General features: G+C 31.5%; 2 protein-coding genes across 5 annotated transcripts in view; both read right to left on the bottom strand.

Annotated features, from left to right (window-relative positions):
* Positions 1-680: 680 nt before the first annotated feature.
* Positions 681-2060, bottom strand: LOC124355638 (uncharacterized PPE family protein PPE24-like). Its single transcript, XM_046806800.1, has one exon. The coding sequence runs from the start codon at positions 2058-2060 to the stop codon at positions 681-683; it is 1380 nt and encodes a 459-aa protein (XP_046662756.1).
* A 4110-nt stretch (positions 2061-6170) lies between these two features.
* LOC124354007 overlaps positions 6171-14160 on the bottom strand; it is a 292185-nt gene continuing 284195 nt past the window's right edge. For all 4 annotated transcript variants that reach the window (XM_046804121.1, XM_046804120.1, XM_046804123.1 and 1 more), the window contains 2 exons: positions 13190-13344; positions 6171-10411 (listed from right to left, as the gene is read on the bottom strand). In XM_046804121.1, coding sequence (XP_046660077.1) covers positions 9931-10411; positions 13190-13344 — 636 coding nt within the window. In that variant the 3' untranslated portion in view covers positions 6171-9930. The remainder of the gene's footprint in view (positions 10412-13189; positions 13345-14160) is intronic.

Below are 14160 nucleotides of genomic sequence, written 5' to 3' on the forward strand. Positions count from 1 at the left end.
AAAATGTAGAAGTTATCAAGTATATTAAAAATTTTCAGTAAATAAGTATTTCTCAAATTGTTTACTCAATAAAAAGCTATAACTCCATTCCATAAATCAACATGAACTAATATTGATAATGGTTCATTGAACATGGCAGAAATTCAAAACAAAATGCCTAAAGTTTCAACTGTAAAACAGCCTTTATAATATAACATTCTTTAGTACTATTATTCAATAATTATTTGTATTTTGATTAGAAATGTTTGTTGATTGGGCCTGGCACAAATCTATGTTGATACAATAATTATTGAACAAAAAACTGACACAAGTAATTGGATATTACTTAGAATAAATAAATAACCATTAATGTGGGTTGTGTCAATTGAGGAAATGAAATATAGACTATAGATGCTTTTGTCACAGATAGTAAGATAATACACTCAAATCTGTAGTTTTCAAGATTATTTTGGAAGAAACTGAGTTTAGATTCATGGCATGGGATGAATAGGGATGATTTAATTCAAAGCTTCAGTCTCCAATCGAGTAACAAATATTTTTTCTCCAGGTACTTTACCAAATGTTGTATTATAAATCCCAAGGCAGTCACTACGAGGTTGAATGATGTGACATTTACCATTACGTGAATAGAAGGAGAGACATTCACCAAATGATTAATTAAAACTGACTAGATGATCCGTTTAATGTGAAAAGTCTCTCAGTATTGCACATATGAAATTAGATACCAAGATTTTCACCTGCACGAGGCTAGAGACAGGGGCGTACACTGGTATTAGATTAAAGGCAGGGATATTCACCTGTACGAGGCTAGAGGCAGGGGCGTACATTGGTATTAGATTAAAGGCAGGGATATTCACCTGTACGAGGCTAGAGGCAGGGGCGTACACTGGTATTAGATTAAAGGCAGGGATATTCACCTGTACGAGGCTAGAGGCAGGGGCGTACATTGGTATTAGATTAAAGGCAGGGATATTCACCTGTACGAGGCTAGAGGCAGGGGCGTACACTGGTATTAGATTAAAGGCAGGGATATTCACCTGTACGAGGCTAGAGGCAGGGGCGTACACTGGTATTAGATTACAGGCAGGGATATTCACCTGTACGAGGCTAGAGGCAGGGGCGTACACCGGTATTAGATTAAAGGCAGGGATATTCATCTGTACGAGGCTAGAAACAGGGACATAGACTGGTATGAGATTAAAGGCGGAGATATTCACCTGTACGAGGCTAGAGGCAGGGGCGTACACTGGTATTAGATTAAAAGCAGGGATATTCATCTGTACGAGGCTAGAGACAGGGACATAGACTGGTATGAGATTAAAGGCGGAGATATTCACCTGTACGAGGCTAGAGGCAGGGGCGTACACTGGTATTAGATTAAAGGCAGGGATATTCATCTGTACGAGGCTAGAGACAGGGACAAAAAAAGGTATGAGATTAAAGGCGGAGATATTCATCTGTACGAGGCTAGAGACAGGGACATAAACTGGTATGAGATTAAAGGCGGAGATATTCATCTGTACGAGGCTAGAGACAGGGACATGGACTGGTATGAGATTAAAGGCGGGGATATTCACCTGCACGAGGCTAGAGACAGGGGCGTATACTGGTATGAGATTAAAGGCGGGGATATTCACCTGCACGAGGCTAGAGACAGGGGCGTATACTGGTATGAGATTAAAGGCGGGGATATTCACCTGTACGAGGCTATAGGCAGGGGCGTACACTGGTATGAGATTAAAGGCGGGGATATTCACCTGCACGAGGCTAGAGACAGGGGCGTATACTGGTATGAGATTAAAGGCGGGGATATTCACCTGTACGAGGCTAGAGGCAGGGGTGTACACTGGTATTAGATTAAAGGCAGGGATATTCATCTGCATGAGGCTAGAGGCAGGGACATAGACTGGTATGAGATTAAAGGCAGGGATATTCATCTGCATGAGGTTAGAGTCAGGGACATAGACTGGTATGAGATTAAAGGCAGGGATATTCATCTGCATGAGGTTAGAGTCAGGGACGCACACTGTTATGAAATTAAAGGCTGGGATATTCAACATTACGAATCTAGAGAGATAGACTTTCACCAACATGAGACTAGAAAGAGGAACATTCACCACTTTGACAAAGAGGGCATATAGCAGTATGAGACAAGCAATTAGTCAATGAAACTAATTTGGGTTTCACAAGCTTTTATTTATATTATTTTATTTAAGATTTATCAGTGAGTTGCTGGTTAAATAAGCGAATCAAAAAAAAAAATAATTAGACATGCCAGCATGACTTAATCACTAAAATTTAAAATTTGTTTATATTTGATTATGTATAGTTGTGATTAAAGTGTTGATGTAACTGAGAATAAATATTTAGCTGAGTTATATGATTTTAATGTTATGTAACATAACATTTTTATTCTATAACTTGACAACCACAATGCATTGTTATAGCTGTTATTTTGTTATAAAACGATGTAACACTGTAATTTTGCTATAAGTTTAGCAGGATGAAAAGAAAATTTCAATTAAGATTTTGTTACATATAAAATGTATATTAATTAAAAATAACAATCTATAAAAATGATTATAATAAGTAAAGTTAAAACATTAATAATTTGTAATCAATATTAATCCACATGATTTTTTGCATAAAACATTTTAATGATAATAAAAATATTGAAAATCAATCCTACCTTTCTGATAAAATAAAAAAAATAAAAATATTGAATTTTGATTTGTAATTGAATTAACAGCTTATTGTACATTTCCAACACTTTTGACAAAATTATATCTTATATTATTGATGTAAAGTTGTTTCACATACTGGGTATTCTATCAAAGACTTCAAAAATACACTATATATGCTTGTCAGTGGTCGAGAAGCTCATGATTTAGCCATATAAAATATTTTATTTAATTTGTGGGAAGGTCATAAATTTATACTTTTTTAAATTCTCTATATACATGTTTGTCATATACTTTTAAATTACATCCGACATATTAAGAACCCAAAAACGTACAATATTATATAAATTACAGAATTAGTGCAATGAATATTTAAGTTAATGAATAAATGTTCACAATCCTGATAAGGCGATTCAATTTGTTATCACAAAGCAATAAAATATTTGTATAAATTTAATCTGACTATATAGATTTAAAGTAAATGGCTGATTATTATTCAGCCTAATTTATGACATGTCAAAAATAAAAGATTTGATCTTTCTTTGTAAAACAGACATTAAACTACAAACTGTACCATACATGACTTTCTACATGAACATAATAGTAGTATATGCATTTTAAGGTTTATTAAAATAAATAAACTTTAAATTTATTAGATTTAATTTAAGATAATTATTTTCAGATAATATAGTTTTATTGTTATTGTCTCTTTCAATATAATAAAAATAGTACTTTTTACAATAAATCATGCCAAATATTGGTCTGAAATTAATTTCAAAAAAGCATTTTTTACTTGAAAAGATAAAAATACAAAAGACAGCAATAGGAATCTATCAATTATGTCAAATAATGTAAAACAAATAAGAACATGATCTCTTGGTTATAAGAATGTTATGTACATATTCTTTTGATACAAATATGTAGATCCATTGAGACATTTCCAATAATATTATAACATAAACTCTCACTTAGTTTTCATACTTAATATTTTCTAAATGTACAAAGCCAAAAACCAATGTTCAATATTACAAATATCAAAAATTAATTTTTGTTCTCTCTAAAAACTTTTAAATTGTACAAAATAACCTCTTAAATAATAATTAAAAAAAAAAAAATTTTGTAAGAGTATGACTATTATAAATAAAATAATTATTTCTTTTTCAATATCAAAAGTTAGCACAATGTGTTAACTTATCCATCATATACTAAACGACAACAAAATTAACTTATTAACAAAATTTGAATATAATAATATATTAATGTATAATTATGTTATTTATACAAGCTTTTGATAATGCCACTGAAAAGTGTCGAAATATTAAGCAGTAAAAGTTAAGAAACATGTCTTGTTTTTTTAAATATCTATATACGTATAGAGCCAGCCCAGAACTGACTTACCATAAAAGGTTTTAATAATTTGCACGTTTGAGTTTATAAACATATTACATTTGTTTATTAAGTCAAATTTTGATAGGATTATTGTTATTTAGTAAATATAATTTTGTTGCTATAGCAAGTTTGGTTCACTGAATAGTAGATTAAATGTGTAATTATCTAATTAATATAATAAATTAAATTTATTACAAACTTACTCCATGTAAACAATTTTCTCATGCCACTTCTACGTAATAAAATAACATAATAATGCATGATAGTAAACATAGCTAATGAAAATAGTTAAGTTAAAATGATATAATGAGGTATATCACTTGATTGTAACATTTTAACACAAATTACTAAAATTGAACTTTTCTTCACACATTCAACAAACACTTTGTAATTACAAAATCAAGCATTCAGAGGCCAAATTTGGGAAGTTATAGGCAATAACTTTTGACTATACTGTTTGTGTTAGCCTGGTCTTATTCAATAACCAATAATTTATTGATTATTTTTATCTTGTCTTTAACTCTTTTGTGGCGAAATTAATTATTTTCTAACTATGGATATTTTACTTTTAAAATTCTTATTTGATCAATATTATAAAATTAATATATTCCAATTTAAAAACTGTTTATGTATTTTAAAATGATTACACATAATCCTTTCCAGTAGGCTGTCTGTAAACTTTTGACTGATATTTATGGAGCCAATGGTAGAGGTGGTGGACAAAAATCTGCAATAATGACAGTCTAGCAATAGTGGGGACACTATTGATTAAAAATATTATACTTCTATATACAGTATTATTTATAAATTCATCACCTATTTTATTGTAGTGTATATTTGATTTTTATGATAACAAATTTGACAAGTTCTGATTGAAAATGAGGACTTGTAACTCACTCACATTGTTGTTAAGAGTTATTTTCTCGAGTGCAGTTAAGCATATTTGAATCTTTCTACTGTTTCATAATAGTGGTTACTGTATCATTAATTAGATAGATGATCAGTGAGATTTAGGTTTGAGTTGGAGGATCAAAATAAATTCAATATTTGCTCACAAATACTGTGATTGTAATGTTTCAATATTTTCAGGGACTTAAGTGTTTATAGAAGATCATTATGACAGATTAAATCCGCTAGAGAATTTCAATGTGGTTATACATTGTTAGCACTGTTCTTCAATTCTTGAAATGGACAGCTTGAATAAAAAATTTAATTTAATGGCATAATTATGTATACAATTAAAACGTTCCTGTTACAGTTGTATTATTAAGAGTTTAATGTTATTATTGCTGTTTAAAATGACAATGGTGGCCTAGTTTTTAATTTCCTAAACATTAATTAAATAAGGTCTTTTGGCTATTTTGAAACTGAATTTGACAAGCAATATGTCTTGTATACAAACATTACTATTTATTTAACATTTTTTTGTTAAACTAATTTTAAATTTGGTAAATTTTCCCAATTGATTGCATACATGCTCCTTGGCTGTCTTGGCTGTTATATTTCATTTCAATGAGTATTGAAGTACTTGTCATATAACATTTTAAATTATAGATTTTATTTTATTTTACTTCCAAATATACAATGTTTTTTCAATAATTTTTTAATCAGAATACACTTTAAAAAGGCAGAAAATAACAATTTAAATGAAGGATTTAGTTTTTAATGTTAAAAAAAACAAAATGGAAGAATATTGTATTGTACGTTTGTTTCAATTAAAAAACAAGTACCTACTTAAAAATAAACTTTACATGATCTAATGAACACCCACAAAAGCTATAAATTTCATTCTCATTATTCAAAAATTTAAAATGCGTATACATATCATCTGTTCTCAGAGATATGGATGAAGTTCTATCAGGTTCCTATTAATTTTAAGTATGATGCATTTCTTACTTTATTCATTTTAATTTAAATTTTCCAAAAGTGTATGTAACATGATGTCAGCATGCAAAACAATGGACTACTAAAGATCTTAGGACAGAAAAACTTAATGTTTTAAATCTTGCCAATATTTATAGAGGTACTAAGGTGACTATCTTAAAGTAACGATTAAGACAGGAAAAAAATTATCATAACATACAACAAAAACCTGGTCTATGACTTATAAATAGAAAATTCATGTAATCCCAATAAGACCACATGGAGAATTATATACATTAAAGTAGGAGAAAAATCACTGACACTAGTAAATCTAAAGATAAAAAAATTGAAAATAATAGTTAGTTGTTCTGAACAATGAGATATATTCAATACTTAATTTGTTAATGTAATTGACAGGGAAGTAGTGCCAAACCTCTCCATATCTCCGGTCAATATTCATTCAATGGCAGCAAATAAAAATAACACACTTATGTTCAGATCTGTAACTTGCCTAAAAGTTGACAAAATAATATTATCCTATGACAATAACATTCACCAGATTTTGATGACATTCCTATGACCATAATAAAACATGTCAAACAACACATAATAAAACCAATAACCCATTTAATACACTCTTCCCTAGTATTTGATTTGTTTCCATCAAAACTTAACATAGTAAAGATCATTCAAACTTAAAAAAAAGGATCGTAATTAAATCTCTGGTTACTGGCCAAATTCTTTACTTTTAGCTTTTTCAAAAATATTTGAACGTGTTGTTTATGTACAGATTTTGGAATTTCTAGAATATATCAGTTAATAGACAATCTCAACACGGTTTCAGACCTGAAAAGTCTACTATTACAGTTGCAGTGAATTTTATTCAGACAATCATAAATGCCGTAGACAGAGAGAACACGTTGTCAGAGTATTCATGGACCTGAGTGCTATGTCACTTGACCGGTGACTTGACAGTGTATGTCACAGTAAACTTTTAGAAATACTTTCTTACTATAGAATACAGGGTGAAGAATTAAATTGGTTGTTCCTACTTATGTGATAGGAAGCAGTATGTTGAAGTTATTCATAAGGAAAGTATATATTATAAAAATTATACATCTTCACTAAAAAACATTCTTTATAGAATCTCTCAGGGTTCGATCCTGAGACCAACATTTCTTTTTGTAATTTGAAACAGTGGTAATAGCAAAATTTGTGTTTATGCTGATTACGCTGATGTGTTTTTTCGAACAAATCTTGAAATTTGAAAATTGGATTTGTATCATCTGGAACCGTTTTAAATTTACAAAATTTATTTAACAACAAAGCATGATTTTAAAAATAAATAAAACTTAATTAATTTATTTTTGAATTAGGCTAGCTAGAGTTCCTTTGAATCCCACAATATATTAACACACAAATCATAGAACAAATTGACTCTACAAAATTTCTAGGTTCAATTATTAACAATACAATACATTAAGTTGGACGAATCACACAAAAATGACATTAAAGAAATTCTCATCTGTACGTGTTAGGTAGAATGACAAAATTAGGTAACTAAACCAATTTACATTTAATTTATTCATAAACATATCCTATGGTATATGTGTTTATAATTCCACTTCTAAACATAACCTCAATCAAATCCTTCTCTAGCAAAAATAGCTATTAAAATTATGTGCAACTTAATGGCAAAAGATTGTCAGACATTTGGCTCTATAACCGCAACATGTGGTTTGGTCTGGCGTACTCCTTCCTTGTAAAATGAATACTCGCATTTTATGAAAGGAATAAGAAAGGTAAGACAGGGTTTTTTTAAATCTAATTCTAAAATTTATTTTGTTTTATATTACATCAGTGTCTTTTTTTTACCACCAATCACATTATTAGACTATTTATAAAAATAATTACACTTATAATTTTTGGTCAAATTAGGTATGAATTTAAAATGATTTAAACTGTCTAGTTTAAAATTTTACAGACTCGTGTTTTTGGAATTGTATCTTTTTAGTTCTACTTGATTTATATTTAGTGTAGCAGATTCACAATTAAGTAATGGTACTTTATTTTAATTTTAAAACTAGATGAAAATATTTTTTTAATTATTTTAATGCTGTGGGGTCTTTAGTTAATAACAGTAGTTCGAACCCACCAAGTATACTTTTATCAACCTACCCTTCTCCCGTCTGAGAACCGTACTTCCAGTCAGAGACAGAGTATTTTACACTTTGCTACAGAGGAGTGTTCATTGCAACATAGTAGCACTTTCATTTTTACATGGTTTTTGATATAAATAGTAAAATACATAAAGTAAAAACATTAAGAACTTGTTATTTTGAGTAATAAAAACCTGTTTTAATGTTTACAGTGACGAGCTTCTTTTGATTGTTGTCTCATGTAGTCTAGTTCTACACAGTGTTGTCTTTTTCACTCACCATTGTTAGGTACAAAATTGTTTAATTAAAATTAATGGCTAACATAATGAAACTGATAAACTCAAGCTTACTGTCTATTTGGTTTTTATTGAGTTGAGGTTTGTTCAGACTTGATTTGAAATAAAATGTTCTGTACTATTTAATCACAATGTAATAAAATCAGATACATTTAAAGATAAATTTTCTCAGCCCTAATATTCAATTTAAAGTTCTACATATACCTCTTTTAAAAATGTAATGACCACTAGAATTAATGTAATTCATAAGCTTTTGGATGTAATTCGTAAATTATTTGAATACAAAACATTATAAATAACTTAGGCTACTTAAAACTATGGACAGATTTATTTGATTTGGAAAATCAATCACGGATTACAAAAAATACACTCTGATTTCAACATGTGACAACTTAATAAATGTCTGTGAAATGAATATCGCCTTTTTCGATGAAAAATGAAACAATATGGAAGCATTTCTGTCCTAAAAATGGTAAAAGAAACATTCTATTCTAAAAGCTCCGTTGATTTCACATTTAAAACAATGTTTACACTTTGGAATCCAAAAATAACGTGTATAAGGTTTTATTAAAAATTAATTTATCAGAACATTCTAATATTATCAAAATATATTTATTTATTATATGCCAAAAAAGGAGGCATACACAATGTTTAAAATAAACATTAAAACTCGATAATACGAAACATTTGAACAAGATGTACACACAACAGCACCATCTAAGAACAATCAGTGCAAATAATAAGTATAAACTGTTGGTAAAATTATATTTTACAAGAAACTTACACCTGAAATTGAAATTTTGAACCAATTTGTTGTAAAATGTAACAAACTATTTGGTGTAATCTAACATATTTTATTATACACATTTACATAAGGCACAAAAACAGTAATTTATCCTTAAACCACTTAAATCATTACATATGGCATAACAGTTGTTCAGAATCATGATAATTGACTCTGTGAATAAATGAAATATGTTCACCTGCACCCTGTAAGACTTATATTTAATAAAAAAGTAAATTAGGTAGAATTATACAGATTAAATGCCTTTAGTGGAAATATTACCATGGTCGGAATATGAAAGTAATGAATCATGCATTAAATAATATTATTAATTCTTCAATCAAAATACAACAGTATTAATATTATAAAAGTATTTTAACATTAAAAAAATACCAACATTGTATGGTACTGAATCATGGAATAAACTTATTATTTAATACTTAATCATAAATGTAATTTATTATTATCAATTTAATACTTTATCAAAAAATAAACAACATGAATATTGAAATTCTATATAAATAAATAATATATTACAGTTTAACTTTATGCAGTTATCCATTAGATTCTTGTTTTACAACTACTTAAGAGTTTCTTATTTTAACTTGACATACAATATGTTTGGTAGTTACTGCATTAAAACACAACAAATTTAAATACATAAAACGTAAAAAATATAACTGTTGCATGTAATTTTTCTACAGTTAATGACTAACCCAAAGTATACAAGTATTTTTGGATTCCAAAGAGGGACGAAACTAATCGCCACTCTGCAATTTGGCAGGGCTGAGAACAAGTTCGTGCGACTCAGCCGCTAGCATTGGCGAGGTGGGGGCGCTGTCTTCGAGCAGTTCCGAGTCCTCTTCGTCTATCCTCGTAACCGTTCGGTTCACCTCGTGCAATTCCGGGTCATCAAATGTGAGCGTCGACTTTAACCGAGCGAGACGCTCCGCGCTGGCAGCGTCCTTGTCTTTCTCCGCCAGCAGAAGGTTTTCGTTAAAAGAGTCCTCGCTCGAAATGCTGTGCATGTCCTCCAAACTGTTCCCCAACTTTGTGAGCTCTATCAGATTGTCCTTGTCGGGTGAACTGACGAAACTAGGGACATTGATCTGGGGGATCTGCCGTGGCGGAGAGAGGACCTTCTCAGACTGCCCGGCGGGGATGATGGAAACCCTTTTCTTGTTCTTCTTGGGCTGCTCCAGCATGAAGTCTTGCGCCGCTCTGTTGTACGGCAAGTGTCTGCAACCAAAAATAACTATTTAAAACATGAAATTTGAAGATTAGTAACTTAAACGTAAGCATTATCATGGACATGCATATTACAATGTCTCTTCATTACATAAATCATGGCAAGTGAGAACGTAAAGTTAACACGAAGGAGTATGTAGCGATTGTGACAACATAGTCACCACCTTTACTTCTTTCCTACCGCACTTAAGTCCTCATGCAAGCAAATCGCTCAGTTCGGGTCCTCCGAATTATTGAAAATTGTCAACAGTAGCACCATGTTTCTGGTGCCTACTCTACCGTTATCCAGCATATTGCAGCACCGGTGTTTCTATTTTGGCTAGCTTCAAATTTCAACAAAGAACTATTTATCTAATAATAAAAGTCCAAAATAAGAGATAGCATATAGAATATCAGAAGGGATATCGTGTTGTTTATGACAAACAATGATCTTGTATTATATTAAAGGCTTTTTCAGAAATAAAAGGTAGTTGAATTGCTAAGTTCTCACACATAAAATTCGTTCTTTACAATCTTAAGGTCTCCAGTAACAGTATTTTTGTGAGGGTAAGACTTTTAGTGCATAGGACTGTGACCTGGGACCTGTTATGATCTTATAACAATAATTTCCCATTAAGTTGCAAACTAAAAACCGGCTGTTTTATAGGGCCTGCCTCTCTCGTGTCCGAGTACTCAGGAAAAGCTTTTCCAATCTACCCCTGCTGACATTCGAGATGACAACAGTATAAGCAGTAGTATTCATATTCGTTGAATCCTTGTCTTTTGGAAAGATCCCTCACCTTTAAACTTTTCCATTAGAAGTCTCTATCTTTGGTAGGGCGAAAGGCATTGCACTGTTTCCTCAATGGCTATATGAACAGCTTTGATTTTCTAAGTCCATAGACATTCTGCCACAATGAGGTTGTAGCCTATCTCTCCAAGCACTCTGTAAATATCTTTCTGGAACCAAGGGTTAACAAATTTGGTTCTATACCTATCCAGAAGGAGCTGATCTCTTTCTTACAAGTAAGTTCAGCTTTCTGTTTCCCTCGATGCCTGCTGTACCTGATTTTATTTGCCAGTTCCTTCAGCATTTGGTGAAACATTTGCAAGTTCAAACCAAACTTCTAAGCTCAAAACCTTCGAGTTGTATTTAGAAAAAAAGTAAAATCCAATCAATCAATCTTTGGCAGATTTTGACAAATTTGGTATTATGGGTTTCTTGATTATACTGCACATCTTTGATTAATGTATTCTACTTTAGTAAATTCTACAGTTTCTATTGAATTTGGAATTGAAAACTGAAAACTTCGACACTGTAAATGATATAGTATTGTTACAGCTTACTATTTACTTAAGAGGACTTCACAAGGATCAGTGTTGTAGTTTAAACCATTTTAACATAACATATTTTTTATAAAATACATACAGATAGAGACAAACAAACGGAAAACGAAGATTTATTCCATATGTTTTATTATATCTTATCCTTATTTTAATGCCACAAATCAATATTTTAAACATTGGCTACCCCTTACGGTACACACTGAAATAAATTTTTTCTGTAAGATTGTTGCCGCACATCTAACTAAGATCTGCAACTACACTCTTATTATTACTGCTCCAAGCTTATTTTGTTCTCAGTTGTGGTCCGGAGTCCCAGTCAGAAGAGACCACACGTCGGGAAAAAGGTATCTAAGAAAGCGGACAAGATTGTTCCCTAGCTACAATAAAAAATTTTGCTTGTATTCATTTTACTTTTAAAACACATACCACAAATGATAAATTGAATCACAGATGGAATGTTCCATTATGGTTAATTGTCTTGTTAAGGTCGAAGCTACATCTAAAATTATAAAACAAGAAAAACATGGTTTCAAGATGGTGAATGAGAAGTTATAAACAGACTATAAATAACAAGCTATAAAATGGCCACATAAAATTAGCCTAACAAATACAGGTTTTATGCCATTTTTTAATTTGCTAGAGAATGATAGCAAATGCATGTGTAGTGTTTAAGTAAACTGACACTGTTAGGGACAAATAATAATCATATGTTTTATTGCTTATAAACATACATTTTATCACAACCGCCAAAGTAAACTACTCTATAAAATGTAGCATTCATTTAATACATTGGAATCTCATTCATACAAACAAATTTTAAATTCACCCCATTTAATCATTCCGAATTTTTCTCACTCTTGCCCCAATGTAAGTGACAATCCCATGTTAACATTCGATCAAGGTGTATTCCAAGGAATTTTGTTGAGTAGAGACTTATTCAATCTCAGTTTCATTTAGGGTGACTGTTGGAATAAAAACTGAATCTGTTTGTCGTAGAAAAAATTTAATAAAAGTAGATTTTCTATTAATAAGATATGTATTGAGCCACTCAAGTGGCACTTTTTGTATCCCGTGATATTCCAGTACGTGACTTAAGGGTATAAGTTCCACTATCAAATGGGTAGAACAATTGTAGTTTCACTTGTATTTGACAGATATAGTACCAAACATTGAATTTTAAATGCATTTGACAATTAGTGCTTTAAAATAATCATTGTTTGAAAGCGCAGTTAGTAAAACTTTAGTAAGAGAAAAGGTTACTACTGTATAACAAATTTCACGACCCACAAATGTTTTGACATGTCCACCACCTTACTCTGCGGAACCTGAATAAACAAGAGGCTCAGTTCCATCAGTCCAATGTAGGCTCATGCCGAATTTCACACAAATTGGCCAACGCATGTCCCAGTTATAGCGTTACAACCAGACCGACAGACTGCTGACCTGTAGTAGTCGGTGCACTTGTCGGACTGGAAGCCGTGGCGGTTGAGCTGCGCGCCGGCCGACTGGTGTTTGCGTCTGTGTCTGTGACGAAACCGTCGTCTCAGGCAACGTGTGGGACACACACACAGGAAGATACGTACAAGACAACACAGCACCTGGACAGTGGACAATACATTTGGCAATAAATAAAACGCTACAATAAAGTTCTATGTTTACAGTTGGGGTCATTTGTTTAAATTTCGTGCGTAAGAATGTGATACTCTGTTAAAAAAAAAAAAAAAAAAAAAATATATATATATATATATATATATATATATATATCTACTTCCTCACCAACCCGAAAATTCATACACGTTATCGTATAATCTTGCATAACTGATTAGTTGCCGTTTTAGTTTGAGTTTGGACATTTAGGGCATATAGCCTATCAGGATGTAAATAACGCACTAGAACGACGAACTAAAATTCTACTAATAGAAATACGATTCTGAGTAAGTCAGTGACCAATTGTAAATGTAAACGTATTTGTCAGTTTAATATAATTTTGAGGATATAGGTGATATATAATGTAAGAAAACTATACTAGGCGGTCATGTATGTGCTAATTCGTTTAAGTAAAGGTCACCGAGGTTACGAGAAGGGGAGTTTATATCAGTCCCAACCCTCCCTCAACTCCACCCTTCCCTTCCACATTAAATCTTCTGTCACCCCTTCCACCTGCCACCTCTTAAACGGCTGATATCATATCAGGCTTGCGCCAGCTTCTGTTTATATAAAGTGCCAGTTTTAAACCGACCTGAGCGGACTCAGTCACGCAGTCCATTATATTTTTAGTTCAGGAAATCGTTTCAGTAATAACAATATGCCTTTCACGTGTCGGTGTTTAATTATAGTCTTCTATTTTGAACTCTCATATCTGCTTCATTCATAAACCACCGACCTTCTCAATCACTCCAACGTTGGATTGAATA

The sequence above is a fragment of the Homalodisca vitripennis genome, chromosome 2 (assembly GCF_021130785.1).
Source record: "Homalodisca vitripennis isolate AUS2020 chromosome 2, UT_GWSS_2.1, whole genome shotgun sequence".
In the NCBI taxonomy this organism is placed as follows: domain Eukaryota; kingdom Metazoa; phylum Arthropoda; class Insecta; order Hemiptera; family Cicadellidae; genus Homalodisca; species Homalodisca vitripennis.